The sequence below is a fragment of the Polyodon spathula genome, chromosome 2 (genome assembly GCF_017654505.1).
Source record: "Polyodon spathula isolate WHYD16114869_AA chromosome 2, ASM1765450v1, whole genome shotgun sequence".
In the NCBI taxonomy this organism is placed as follows: domain Eukaryota; kingdom Metazoa; phylum Chordata; class Actinopteri; order Acipenseriformes; family Polyodontidae; genus Polyodon; species Polyodon spathula.
The window spans coordinates 71,239,981-71,255,396 of NC_054535.1; the positions used below are offsets into that span (position 1 = coordinate 71,239,981).

Below are 15,416 nucleotides of genomic sequence, written 5' to 3' on the forward strand. Positions count from 1 at the left end.
TTGAAAAATAAATCAAACTGCTTCTGTGTAGCAAAGGAAGTTAGCTGGGCCATCGTGCAAGAGATTTCTCTGCTAGAAAGAGTGCAAAGAAGAGCGACCAGAATTATTCCGATCTTAAAAGGCATGTCATATGCAGACAGGCTAAAAGAATTGAATCTGTTCAGTCTTGAACAAAGAAGACTACGTGGCGACCTAATTCAAGCATTCAAAATTCTAAAAGGTATTGACCGTGTCGACCCAAGGGACTTTTTCAGCCTGAAAAAAGAAACAAGGACCAGGGGTCACAAATGGAGATTAGGCAAAGGGGCATTCAGAACAGAAAATAGGAGACACTTTTTTACACAGAGAATTGTGAGGGTCTGGAATCAACTCCCCAGTAATGTTGTTGAAGCTGACACCCTGGGATCCTTCAAGAAGCTGGTTGATGAGATTCTGGGATCAATAAGCTACCACCAAACGAGCAAGATGGGCCGAATGGCCTCCTCTCATTTGTAAACTTTCTTACGTTCTTATATTCTTATGTTCTTATAGTCTGTACGTCGCTGGTTGGAGTCCAGGCTATTCCTTTGCCGACCAAGGACAGGAGCTCCCAGGGGGCGGCGCACAACTGGCTGAGCGCCACCTGGGGGGAAGAGAGGGTTAGGTCGGCCAGAGTGTCCGTGACTCACTGCGCACCGGCGACCCCTGTGGTCTGGCCGGCACCTGCAGGCTTGTCTGTAAACTGCCCAGGGCTACATTGCCTTCAGACGCTGTAGCTCAGGGTGGCTGCATGGGGAGTCTGCAGTGTGTAACAAAACGGACGGCTAACGGCACACAATTCGGAGGACAGGTTGTGTTCGTCTTTGCCCCTACAGATTCAGCGCAAGGGTGATAGCGGTGAGCTGAGCTAAAAAAAATAATTGGACACTAAAATTACAAAAAATGAATTGGCAAGTACTAAATTAAAAAAAAAAAAGAAGGAAGTTAGCTGAGCCATCGTACAAGAGAATCCACTTGTTCAGAACTGCTTGTGTAGGGCAAAGGAAGTTAACTGAGCCATTCTAAAAGAGAAAACAACTTGTTTGGTTCTCAGTCCCTTTATTCATGGTAATATGCATCTGCTTGGCCTCTTGTATATTCTGTTACAGTATGTGCTTTTGCTTGTTGTCTTGAATCACTGTTGTTTCTATTTCTCCAGACAGTATGACCATGTCGATGGAGGGTCCGGACAGCGTGTTCGCTGTGAATGAAGATAATAACCAGTACAGGATAAGCAGGAGTCTGGTGAGGTCAGCAGAAGGAAGCACAGTGCCTCTAACCAGAGTGAAGTGCCTGGTCTCCATGACAACCCCACATGATATCAGGCTTCATGGCTCAGCAGTCACCCCAGCCTTTGTGGAGTTTGACACATCTCTGGAAGGGTTTGGGTGAGCGGCTGTTCTCTGCTTCTGCATGTACACGTGTGAGAAAAGGAGATGCATGTTGTAATACAAGAAGCTTCTGAATGCCGTGCAGAACATTCAAAATAGAGGCACACATGCATAATATTCACAGCATTCATAATAGAGGCATACATGCATAATATTCATAATAGAGGCTGTGGAAGGGGTGTGGGTAATTCACTGACTAGGAGACAGACAGGTGTACTTGAAAACACCACACAGGTGCCCAGTTTTATTTTCAAAGTTCTTGCTTTTTCCGGCAGAGGGCACTGTTGACCGTGGGCTGCCTTTCAACGATGATAGACAGCACCACGGAAATACCACAGCTGGTACGTGAACAGCAAATGCACTCGCAGGTGCTCAAAGAAATAATAAAGAAAACAGAAGGCGAAAAGAACAATGGAAAATAAAACAGTAATAAAACTACAAATAAAAGGTGCTGCACTCGGCAGCGTTATCCCGGTCGCCGCTACCCGCACGACCCGGATCACCGTCCTACTCTGTAGGCTAACTAGCCTTCTCTTTTACAATACGCAGGGGTCTGCCCAAGGGTTCCCCGCTCTCTCTGTCTCACTGTGAAACTCTCTTTGTTTCGCCTGATTCCCAGTTCTGGATCAGAGCTTCCGCAGTCTCGGTGCGTCTAAGTGGGCAGACCTGAGGAAACAACGGAGCGTTAATTTATAGGGCTAACAATCTCCCAAGACGCGCCTCTCAGCCATTCAGAGAGGGGGAAAGTCTACACACCCACTTTCCCACCTCCCCGTGTCACTGCCATGACTTACAGGCGGTTGTTGGACGACTGCCGCCCTCTTCCTGCAGCCCGTGAACACGCCAGCAGGGTCAGCACAGATCTCTCCCTGTTACAGAGGCACACATTCATAATAGAGGCACACATGCATAAAATTCACAATATTTATGTGGTCCAAAGATAATGAACCTCTTATCTTAATTCCAAGATCCAATAGAAATGGAACGTAGGTGGGGCTGGCAGAGTTATGTTGTCAAATAATTTCAATGCAATGAGGAAGGCAGCACAGTCCCGGCAGTTAGGATTCTCCAGATGGGCAAAAGAAGCTTGCGGCCAGGTAAATAGATTCAGAGAAAATTATCACTCAGTATTGGAACAACAGAACCCAGAACCACTCTGAACCATTGAAAACAATGCAAGCTACAGTACTGGAGCAGAACCACTCTGAACCATTGAAAACAATGCAAGTAACAGTACTGGAACAGAGCCACTCTGAAACACTGAAAACAATGCAAGTTACAGTACTGGAACAGAACCACTCTGAAACACTGAAAACAATGCAAGTTACAGTACTGGAACAGAACCACTCTGAAACACTGAAAACAATGCAAGTTACAGTACTGGAACAGAACCACTCTGAAACACTGAAAACAATACAAGTTACATTTGTAGCCTTACTAAATTCCACCCACAACCCGTAAGAGGTATTTGAGACTTTGTATCTGCACACAATAAATACTGTACCATTTACATTTTCTTATATTTATAAAATCCTCATTAGCCAATAAAGTATTGCCTCAAACTGCTTGCATATGAATACTCTGAGAGACCAGTAACATGATTGACAGAGGCATGTCTTTTACTAAGACATTGAGCTCACATCATAAGATGACATACTGCATCTCTGCAGCACAGAGCATGTATGGGGCACAGTGTGCATTCTTATAGTGTATGTTTTGTGTTACGTCTCAGGACCTGCCTTCCTCATTCACAGCCAGTTTCAGTCGTTTGTTCATGCGAGCGGAGGAGACTAAAGGAAGTATAGCTAACAGCTCCACTCTGAGAGTTAGGGCTCCACAGCCCTAACAGGTTATGAGACTGGAAATCAATGGGCCCTTCTTTTACTTCCATTTGTACTGTTACAATATTAGAAAGCGCAAGTGTTGCTGTAAACTTTGGTTTGTGCCTTTTAAATGCTCAAACAGACACATAGACATTTGTTATCGTTTTTATTTTTTGCAGGGCCTTTACAGTATTTTTAGTTTTTAATTGATACAAATCAAATGTTGCCAGTGTGAACGTCTGCTATTGATCTTACAGAATTACTTGAAAGCGTTGCATACAGTAGGCATTTGTGTACCGTTTGTTGAAGGAAACATCAGTTAAACATTTCTTTCTCAATGTTCTGAACAAGCCTCTATTTTGGGATGTCACTGTCTGTAAACACCCTGTGATTGCCTAAAAGATGGAACTATCAGCTCACCACCTCCCCGATGCCAGCTTGCAGCAGCTCATGTGGGGGACAGCGCCCCCTATTGTATTTGGGTTCTGTTACTGCGTCAGTGTGTTCTCTAGGGCTTATTCTGTGTCTGTATCAGAACTCATTACTGTGCATGTGTGGATACACCGCAAGCGACTGCATGCCAGTCTGATAACTCATTTCTTACCTGTTTAATATCTTGCTCTGTGTTCACTGTTGCTCATCCTGCTTAGTTACTTGTTTAACAGGCCTACCTGTTGTTGTTGTTGTTGTTATTATTATTATTATTATTATTATTATTATTAGTAGTAGTAGTAGTAGTAGTAGTAGTAGCAGTAGTCGTAGTAGTTGTTTTTGTCTCACTTCAGAAATTCATTTTGGTTAAAAAAAGCAGAGAACAATCAGAATCACTGGGAACATGCACAGTGAGCAGAGAACAATCAGAATCATTGGGAACACACGCTGAGCAGAGAACAATCAATCATTGGGAACACACGCTGAGCAGAGAACAATTAGAATCATTGGGAACACACACACTGAGCAGAGAACAATCAGAATCATTGGGAACACACGCTGAGCAGAGAACAATCAGAATCATTGGGAACACACGCTGAGCAGAGAACAATCAATCATTGGGAACACACGCTGAGCAGAGAACAATTAGAATCATTGGGAACACACACACTGAGCAGAGAACAATCAGAATCATTGGGAACACACACACTGAGCAGAGAACAATCAGAATCATTGGGAACACACACACTGAGCAGAGAACAATCTGAATCACTGGGAACACGCACAGTGAGCGGAGAACAATCCGAATCATTGGGAACACACACTGAGCAGAGAACAATCAGAATCATTGGGAACACACACACTGAGCAGAGAACAATCAGAATCATTGGGAACACACACACTGAGCAGAGAACAATCAGAATCATTGGGAACACACACACTGAGCAGAGAACAATCAGAGTCATTGGGAACACACACTGAGCAGAGAACAATCAGAATCATTGGGAACACACACACTGAGCAGAGAACAATCAGAGTCATTGGGAACACACGCTGAGCAGAGAACAATCAGAATCATTGGGAACACACACACTGAGCAGAGAACAATCAGAATCATTGGGAACACACACTGAGCAGAGAACAATCAGAATCATTGGGAACACACACACTGAGCAGAGAACAATCAGAATCATTGGGAACACACACACTGAGCAGAGAACAATCAGAATCATTGGGAACACACAGTGAGCAGAGAACAATCAGAATCATTGGGAACACACACACTGAGCAGAGAACAATCAGAATCATTGGGAACACACACTGAGCAGAGAACAATCTGAATCATTGGGAACACACACACTGAGCAGAGAACAATCCGAATCATTGGGAACACACACTGAGCAGAGGAATCATTGGGAACACACACACTGAGCAGAGAACAATCAGAATCATTGGGAACACACACACTGAGCAGAGAACAATCTGAATCATTGGGAACACACACTGAGCAGAGAACAATCAGAATCATTGGGAACACACAGTGAGCAGAGAACAATCAGAATCATTGGGAACACACACTGAGCAGAGAACAATCAGAATCATTGGGAACACACACTGAGCAGAGAACAATCAGAATCATTGGGAACACACAGTGAGCAGAGAACAATCAGAATCATTGGGAACACACACACTGAGCAGAGAACAATCAGAATCATTGGGAACACACACTGAGCAGAGAACAATCAGAATCATTGGGAACACACACACTGAGCAGAGAACAATCAGAATCATTGGGAACACACACTGAGCAGAGAACAATCAGAATCATTGGGAACACACACACTGAGCAGAGAACAATCAGAATCATTGGGACACACACACTGAGCAGAGAACAATCAGAATCATTGGGAACACACACACTGAGCAGAGAACAATCTGAATCATTGGGAACACACACACTGAGCAGAGAACAATCATAATCATTGGGAACACACAGTGAGCAGAGAACAATCAGAATCATTGGGAACACACACACTGAGCAGAGAACAATCAGAATCATTGGGAACACACACTGAGCAGAGAACAATCTGAATCATTGGGAACACACACACTGAGCAGAGAACAATCAGAATCATTGGGAACACACACTGAGCAGAGAACAATCAGAATCATTGGGAACACACACACTGAGCAGAGAACAATCAGAATCATTGGGAACACACACACTGAGCAGAGAACAATCTGAATCATTGGGAACACACACTGAGCAGAGAACAATCAGAATCACTGGGAACACGCACAGTGAGCAGAGAACAATCAGAATCATTAGGAACACACACACTGAGCAGAGAACAATCTGAATCACTGGGAACACACACACTGAGCAGAGAACAATCATAATCATTGGGAACACACAGTGAGCAGAGAACAATCAGAATTATTGGGAACACACACACTGAGCAGAGAACAATCATAATCGTTGGGAACACACACTGAGCAGAGAACAATCTGAATCATTGGGAACTCACAGTGAGCCAATAAACAAGCAAGAAGAGCAATGACGTTCGGTCTTTTACCTGCAGTTATTCTGCCTGCCTCTATATTTCAATTTCTCCTTTTCCCCTCAGCTGCCTCTTCATGCCAAGTTTGGCTCCACATAATGCTCCTTCGAATAATGTCCCTGCATCTGGAGTCAGTGATGGGGCTGTTGTCAGTGGAATAGGAAATGGTATGTTTGATTATGCTGTTGATATTCCATGCACAATGATGCACTCCTTGGGTAGAATGTGCTTGATGTTTTGAATGCTGATGGCTTTTTAAAATTATTGTTCATTTATTGTACCTTACTAATATTATCAAGTATAATGCTGCTGGACGAATAATAAGTAGATTTTCCACACAAATAACTGGTTTTAAATGTTGGTTCTACTGGTTCTATCATGTTACTTAGACTCAGTATCTTCAGATCAGATGGGTAACATAGGGTTAATGTTAAGACCTCTGCATGATGTCATCAGTAGTTTCTGAACTGATGCCAGCCTATGTTCTTAGTAGTGCGACATGAAAGAGTTAATTGAAGGTTTTCAGCTGACAAAATCCTCTTGAAATGTCTAAGTGGAGATTTATATATAGACTGCAGCTTGAGACTGTTTGGCCTCTATTTAGAGGTCACATGGTTGAAAATGTACAATTTCATTTTTATGAATATACTTGATATACTGTAGAGGTGTTTTTGTGTTACATAAAATAGCTCATAACTAGTAGGGGTGTACTTTTGAATGCATTACCAACAAAATTTAAAATAGTAATAGTAAGTATTAATGTTCTGTTTCCTATGCATCCTGTCCTTAAATATTTTTTAAACTTCCTGGCTCTGCTCCCAAACAAGGTAAAAAAATAGAAAAAGTGTACATGTTGATATAACATATTTTATTAAAGAAGCATGAGAATGGTCTCCATGTTGTTGTTTCTTTTTTATTCCTCTGCATTTTGTTCTTCTTTCTTGTGTTTGTAGGTGAAAGGCTGTTCCCACCTCCGTCTGGCCTAACCTACTCCTCATGGTTTTGCATTGAGCGCTTCAGCACCCCTCCTAATCACCACCCTGTGCGGCTCCTCACTGTGGTGCGAAGGGCCTCCTCCTCAGAGCAGCACTATGTGTGCCTGGCCATCGTCCTCTCCGCAAAGGACAGGTCCCTCACCGTGTCCACCAAAGAGGAGCTGCTGCACAGTTATGGCAAGTGCTGACGAATTGTAAAGGACTGGAAGGAACGTTCTTGTCAAATTTGAAACCTTATCTGACAGTATTTCTTCCTTCAATTTACAAGCACGTTAAGCAATTTATATGATTTGTTCTGGCAGTTTTTTCATGCCTCAAAAATGTTGCCTTAGATTTTCAGAATACTATGTGACTGCTAACTGGTTGATGATAGATTTCAAGTTAGTTGCTACTCGACATTGTGCAGTCATTGTGTTACTGTGTCCTCTAACACTCTGATTGAGGTGCTCGGATATCTCCTGTCCTAACACTGATAGACGGTCTCGGGTTTGTCTGATATGTTCTTGTTTTGTTTTCTTCTCTTCTTAGTGGATGACTTCAGCGAGGAATCCTCTTTCTACGAGATCCTCCCCTGCTGTGCTCGTTTCCGCTGTGGTGACCTCATTAGTGAGGCGCAGTGGCATCACCTAGTGTTGGTGATGAGTAAGGGCATGCTGAAGAACAGCACAGCCACACTCTACATTGATGGGCAGCTGGTAAACACTGTCAAGGTATGTCTGAGGAACTGGGGATAGGAGTTTTGAAGGGTTTATATTTATAACTTCTTTAACCTTTTCAGCACTGGGATCACATATACTGTCAATCCCTCCCCCACCCCCAATAAATTAGCTAAATAGTGGCATTCGAATAAAAGCTGCCCCTTGCTGGCTTTAAAACCCCGTTACAAAAGGGATGTGGTAAAGCATTTCATATTTACGAAAATGGGTGTACATGAAGGCATTTATGAGTTGGAGGAAGAAAATCTGCAGAGTAGCGCAATAGAGCAGTCATTGCAGCAAAACTGAAGAGGGTCATCTTCTGTGCACAGGAAACATTTAAAACAAATGAGTTCCCAATTAAAACAAAACGACACTTATTGGATTGTATACGTTCCTCTTTAGTTGTGACTTTTGTATTCCTCTAGAGAAACGCTGATTCAGTCCTGATGGGAAGGACATTCTGTAGCTAGTTATTAGCAGTGTGAATCATGTGCTCTTTGGAGTATCTATTCCATCTGTCTGTTCCTGTCCCTCTGCCAGTGCGTCACACTTACATTTTCACATATACGGGCGATAGATGCAGGACATGTGGATCTGCATTAAAAGACAATTGTATTTACAGTTATGGCTGGGAAGTATGTTACTAACATGTGTTTTCAATGCATTCTCCTGTGTGTGTGTGTCCAGCTCCACTATGTCCACAGCAGCCCTGGTGGCTCTGGCTCCACAAACCCCCCGGTGGTCAGCACGGTGTACTGCTATGTGGGCTCTCCCCCTGCCCAGCGCCAGCTCTCCACACTGGTGTGGCGCCTCGGGCCCACACACTTCCTGGAGGACGTCCTCCCTGCTTCCAGTGTCTCCACCATTTATGAACTCGGACCAAACTACGCTGGCAGCTTCCAAGCAGTTTACCTTCCAGGTAACTTCAACTTCTGTTTCTTCATTTATTTTAACAAAACCGTTTGTAATGGAAACATCTAAAACCTGCATTAGCCTTGGGTTTCATCCCTTCAATACTGCAGACCTCATATTTACTGCAGAGGAATTCTCCTCACATTCATATAGGGGTTGGAATTCTTAAATTACACCGAATAACTGTTTGATTGTACAATTTTGACAAACCTAACCTTTGTAATTTTTAAAGTTAGTCATAAAAATGATTTTCTCTTATGGGGAATTAGTTAAGTAATACATTCCTTGTTTTGAAGGGAACGATTGTTCCCCCTTTTGTAATCATTACATCATGATCGGTGGACTACCACCATGGGCTATAGAAGGCGATCTAGCTCCATTACCTCCCTGTATGTCACAACCACACAATTTCTGTTATTTGTTTCTGTAAAAACTCCTGTTAGTTTCAGGGAGGTTTTATGGAAAGTAACAGACACGCTCACACTCTCAGAAGCAGAAGTGAAACAGTTCTTGGACTCACTGTTAAACAGAAAGATGAGGAAATACAATAATGAAAATTTAAAACCACCGAACACACTCCATTGAAAACTGTAACATACACCACACCGAGCTTTGCTGGTACAGCCCTCCACAGCAAGGCACGAGTCTTCACTAACTGCCCCACTCAACAGCATGGCACAAGTCTTCACTAACTGCCTCACTCCACAGCATAGCATGAGTCTTCACTAGCTGCCTCACTCAACAACTAGCTTAACAAAGTACTTTTTTCCCATTGCTTTGTACTCCATTGCTTTGTGTTCCAGGAGAACAAAAGGCATCCTCCGATGTAGGCTATCAATGGTTGTGAAGGTCCACATAGATCCATGTATCTATCTATATATATATATATATATATATATATATATATATATATATATATATATATATATATATATATACTTAGTGAAAGTTTGATTTGCATGAATACTGTAAACTGTTCAGAGTCTCAATGTTATTTTTAATCAACATGCAATTTCCTGCTGTCATTGATTAAACTATGTAGCGGTTATGATGGTAATGAGGCATGCTTATGTAAGCCGTAGAATGGAACCTTTCCAATTACTGTAGAACAGCACGTGTGTAATAATATGCCCATCCCCAAAGTAAAGCGCACAGCCGCTGCACTGATCCAATGTGGCATGAAGCATCACAGGATGTGTGTTTGGGATAATGCACCTCCTTATGAAAGGGTTTTCCCCCTGTCAGCATGTCCACACACCGTGGATTTCAACACCAGTGCTTCACACCTCTCATTGGGGAGCATGGCTGGTTCTACGAATAGCTAACTGAGTGGAGATTATACAAGTGCTGTATAGTATGAAAGGTGATTTTGACTGGAGAGGTGATTTGACATTTCATTTTGTAGTACAATGAAGTAATGGGTATTGCTGGAAAGTTGACTGTTCAGAATAGTGCATGATCAATTCTAAATCTCACAATCAGGTAGCTGTCCTCTAAAAGGCAACAGGACTTTTATTTTTAGAATCTTGAAACTTGCTGTAAAGAATCCATGATACCATAATAATAATAATAATAATAATAATAATAATAATAATACGTGTAAGATCCTCTGCAGAGCTCATCAGCTGTATATAGTTGAGTTTGTATATTAATTGACAGTAATGCTTCACTAATTCCACAGCAGTTTATTGTATTAATGCTGCATTATTAGTGTGTAATGTGTGTTGAGACCTTGTGACACGTTCCTCTTTGCAGGTAAAGACTCCAAGGCTGAAGCCGCTGGCTCCTGTCCTGTGGCCCTGGTGCCTGAGGAGAAGGTTTCCTTTGGGCTCTCTGCACTCTCTGTGTCTGCGCTCACTGTGGCCAAGATCAGGAAAGTGTACAACAAGCTGGACGGCAAAGCCATCGCTAAACAGGTGAGCACTCATTTGCACTGTAGAGCCACTTGCTTCATTCTTAGGAAATGTTTTGTTTCGATCTGCTTTATTTCACCATTTTTTTCAAATTAAATTGATCTTAGCTTCTTATGCATATGCTTTAGAGAAGTCTTAAATGCAACTGTGAACTGATGCATATTTGATTTCAGTTTTAAAGGCAGTTTGTGAACTGGACCAACACAGCATTCTGAATGATGTTGAATCTACATCAGTTCAATGTACTGTCCATGCCTGGATTAAACCTGCATCATAGGCAAGGATATTACAGTTCCAGGCTTTTCATTCTGCTTACAAACTACCATTGCTGCCGTAATGCATTTTACATACTGGTATCATTTGGACTGAGACTAGTTTCAGTTAGGTGCTTTTTGTATATTTATGTACATTTTAATATATGGTTAGATAGACTGGAGTAACGATTCATAGATCTATCATGTTGATCAAAGCCTTGTTGGTATAATTGAATGTTAAACCTACTAGATCTGTACAGAAATCATTATTGTTTTTATTGTTGTTTTTAATCTAATAATTTTGTAATTAACTTCCCCAGCTGACCGTTTCCTCCCATGAAAATGCTACCCCAGTCAAGCTATTGCACAACTCTGCAGGACATCTAAATGGACCAGCGCGCACTATTGGGGCTGCTGTCATTGGGTACCTAGGTATGTAACCAAGAGTGATTCACTGGGCTGCACTGACAGCTCAGTGCACAGCCTGTATTAATATAAGAGTGACACACTGGGCTGCATTGACAGCTCAATGCACAGCCTGTATTAATATAAGAGTGACACACTGGCTGCACTGACAGCTGCTCAAGGCACTTATGATTTGACATCAGTGTCTGAGCTGTGAGTTCCTATCCCAGCTGTATTGAAAGGTTAGACATTTGCTTTATTTAAGACGGTGCTTTATTTTGTACTTAATTGGTTTCTTCCAAGTAAAAAAGAAAACTTATTGATTTGTCTTCTGGGCAGGCTATGACTCAGATACAAGGATGTTTCCAGCTATGTCAGCAGTACCACAGGCTATATATATATATATATATATATATATATATATATATATATATATATATATATATATATATATATATATTATACAGTAAGCTGATGCAAAGAGATATATTGTAGTAGCACAAAACATTTTTGTTTTATCTTATTAGGAGTGAGAGAATTTGTTCCTAAACCAGTTGCAACGAACCTGCAGTATATCGGGGGAGCTGCAGCCACCCTTGGCCTGGTTGCCATGGCATCAGATGTTGAGGGACTGTATGCTGCAGTAAAAGCTCTGGTGTGTGTAGTGAAGAGCAACTCTCTAGCCAGCAAGGAGATGGAAAGAATCAAAGGCTATCAGGTACCAGCATGCAGGACCCACATGGAAATATGTGACACACGGCTTGCAGGGTATTCAAATGGAAATGTATATTCAGTGGAAATCATATCTGTAAAAAACATTTTTAAGGTACAGTTGTGACATTAGTGATCAGACAGGTATGGATATTCATCTTTGATCTTCCTAGAACATGATAATCTTCATTACCAAAGCCCTTGGCACAATATTGTCTCTGTTTCACTGTGACTTTGATATGTTTACACACTCTTTAGCCCCAGACTGACATAGCAGATCAGGGTAGAATTTAACATTGGAGTGAGCATACGACTGGTGATAAAAAAAAAACATCTCCAGTCAGTGTTTAGATTACTTATCATATATCATTTAGTCATTTATCAGAGGCTTTTATCCAGAATGACTTGCAAAGACCTGGGGGTGAACTGTGCACCACAACTGCTGCTGCAGAGTCACTTACAATAGGACCTCGGTTTTTACATCTCATCCGAAGGACGGAACACAAGGAGGTTAAGTGACTTGCTCAGGGTCCCACCCAGTGAGTCAGTGGCTGATCTAGGATTGAACCGGGAACCTCCTGGTAACAAACCCCTTTCTTTAACCACTTGATCACCAAGCCTCCTGACTGTGTTTGATTTTACCAAGAGTCTTCCCTGAGCCTGCCTGTCCTTCTACACAAACTGGGGGATGTGTGATTTGTACTGAATAGCTTTTGTCCCTGTTGTTTCAGGTCCTCATTTAAATGGTGTTTCTTTGTTTATTTGTACGTGCAATTCCAGTTACTTGCAATGCTGCTGAAGAAGAAACGCTCCCTTCTCAACAGCCATATTCTTCATCTCACCTTCTCCCTGGTGGGTACAGTGGACAGCGGCCATGAAACCTCCATCATTCCCAATTCCACTGCCTTCCAAGACCTGCTTTGTGATTTTGAGGTAAGTTCTGTGTCCTTCAGTCTGCACAGACAGCGTGCTCACTGCTTCTTACCAGTACCATACAGAACTGCAGTATTTACAGAACCGCGCTGCTTGAGATGCATGTAGGCCACAGTCAAGAAAGGCTCCTATTGAGCAGCACAGTGTCCTGTAGCACCTGCCATTCCTTGAGGTCCTGACCAGGGCAGTCTGGCAAGTGAGATCTGCAGGGATCACAATGCAGGATGCTGGGCCAGCAGAGTGAAACTCGCACTGTCAGTTTCTGTGTGATTTATGACCCAAAGAAGCTTCCATTTCCATCTGTGGAAGACTGCTTCGTTGAACTCTTGACTTGTTCATACTCTACTGAATCAGAAGCAGATTTTTAAAGTGTAGTTTTAGTCTGGGTAGCACGATTGCAGCTGAGAGGAATTATGTGAGCCCTTGCCCCACTTGAAATGAACTGTTTGTTCTTGCTGTACTATACTGTAGAGTAACCCCCCCTATTTGATTGTGAGTGTGATGACTGGGATGTGCAACTCTGTGTGTAGTGATGGTGGCTCCCTGTGTTGCCTGTATAACGATTGCGCTCTGCTGCTTGCAGGTCTGGCTTCATGCTCCATATGAACTGCACCTGTCCCTGTTTGAGCACTTCACTGAACTTCTTACAGAATCAAGGTAAAATTCCAGCATTTATTATTCAGGTTATATTATTTAAAAGGGGCAACATGTTTAATATATTGGTAAAAGCTACCAGTAAAGCACACTCTGATATTGTGACACACAGCATGTGATTGAAGAAAGAATGAATAAAAGACACAGATCTGAATTGTATCTGTAGCCTTACAGAGAGCAGACACGTTTGTGTCGTATGAATTCTGTTAATTATGTATACAAATGTATTTATGTTTTTTTTAAAGAAAATACTTTCTTGAGAGCATATTTACTGGGGTCAAAAGGAATGGAAGAAATTCTCCAATTCATTTTTTTTTTGGAGTGTATCTGTGCTTTGAAAGGCTGTGTAATACATGTATTTTACCTTCACAGTGAGGCAGATAAAAATGCCAAGTTACTGAGAGAGTTCCAGCTGATCCCCAAGTTGCTGCTCACGCTAAGAGATACCTCCCTGTCCCAGCCCACCATTGCAGCCATCAGTAATGTGCTCAGTCTTCTGCTCCAGGGCTTCCCGAACAGCAATGATGTACTCAGGTACTCCCAATCACCTCCCATAATGAATGTGCCCCAGGGTACCTAATAACAGCAGTGGTGAGCAATACCCTGTAATATCTCTGATATCCAGCGTTTCAAACACAGCACAGTACTATAATACTATTACTAGTATATGTGAATCAGGCAAGGGCATGTGATAATACATGCTGTACACCTGTTATCCTTATCCTCAATTCTGAGGGCGTCCTTAGAGTGCACTTTATAGATCAGATATAAAGAATCCATTTGGGATCTGGTAGAGACAGCACGTGCTGATCCTCAATCATGCATGATCCCACAGATTCAGGGGTATGAGGAAGGCTTGGATAAACAGCCTCCAGTAAGCCATGAGGTCAGTAAAAAGCTATTGGTGTCATAATAGCTATAACCCTGCTTGATCTGTTTTCGTGCTCCATGTTGTCATGTTGACAGACATGTTTCATGTCTTTTGTGATGCAGATTTATTTTTGTTGTATTCCTACAGCCTCCATGTTTTTGTTTCCCACTACATAACTGCACCAAACTCCTGGGTACTGAAATATCCATTATAGACTTTGACATGGGTTAGGAGTGAATCATTCATGTGATCTGTGAAAGTGTCTTTGCATCACGCTGTGGGTCAAAAGACTATGAAACAGGTTGCACAATTACAACCGTCGATTACAGAACTTTTATCGCAGTCCTTACCTTGGAAATGCTTTAAAACAATGTGATCATTACTTGCGAATTGAATATAAACTATGTTGCTGCTTCTTTGTGAATCTAGAGGTTTGGTCAATTCATTTCCTCAACACTCCCATTAATTACAGAGCTTTTATCACAGTTGTTACCTTAGAAGTGCTTTAACCCTTAGCGGTCCATTTATTCAGCGCCTGTCAGTCGCGTAAGGTCCAATTTATTTTCACATGCGCTGTTTTAAAAGTATTTTTTTCACAGTAAAACAGGTTTAAAAGGCACTGCATTTATTGTTCGCTGTATTTATCACATACCTCTTCATAGTAGTGCATACTGATAAATCCTCTCCTTATCACTCGTTTTATCACCAAACTCATCAACAATGCAATCCAGCTCATTATTTTATTACTATAACATCTGAAAAAGTTCTGTAAATGTGTGTGATATTCTTTGACTGGTGGATGCGTAACCAGCTATCTTGTTGTTTTATGTTCATGTTAGGTCAGT

At 42.0% G+C, this 15,416-nt stretch overlaps 1 protein-coding gene across 2 annotated transcripts in view; it reads left to right on the forward strand.

The window, feature by feature from the left end:
- The window catches only part of LOC121299887 (WD repeat and FYVE domain-containing protein 3), a 98,943-nt gene that overhangs the window by 38,685 nt on the left and 44,842 nt on the right, over nt 1-15,416 (forward strand). For both annotated transcript variants that reach the window (XM_041228085.1, XM_041228095.1), the window contains 11 exons: nt 1,178-1,406; nt 6,292-6,392; nt 7,179-7,397; nt 7,749-7,930; nt 8,606-8,837; nt 10,586-10,746; nt 11,318-11,429; nt 11,930-12,120; nt 12,894-13,046; nt 13,630-13,703; nt 14,073-14,234. In XM_041228085.1, the coding sequence (XP_041084019.1) occupies nt 1,178-1,406; nt 6,292-6,392; nt 7,179-7,397; nt 7,749-7,930; nt 8,606-8,837; nt 10,586-10,746; nt 11,318-11,429; nt 11,930-12,120; nt 12,894-13,046; nt 13,630-13,703; nt 14,073-14,234 (1,816 nt within the window). The remainder of the gene's footprint in view (nt 1-1,177; nt 1,407-6,291; nt 6,393-7,178; nt 7,398-7,748; nt 7,931-8,605; nt 8,838-10,585; nt 10,747-11,317; nt 11,430-11,929; nt 12,121-12,893; nt 13,047-13,629; nt 13,704-14,072; nt 14,235-15,416) is intronic.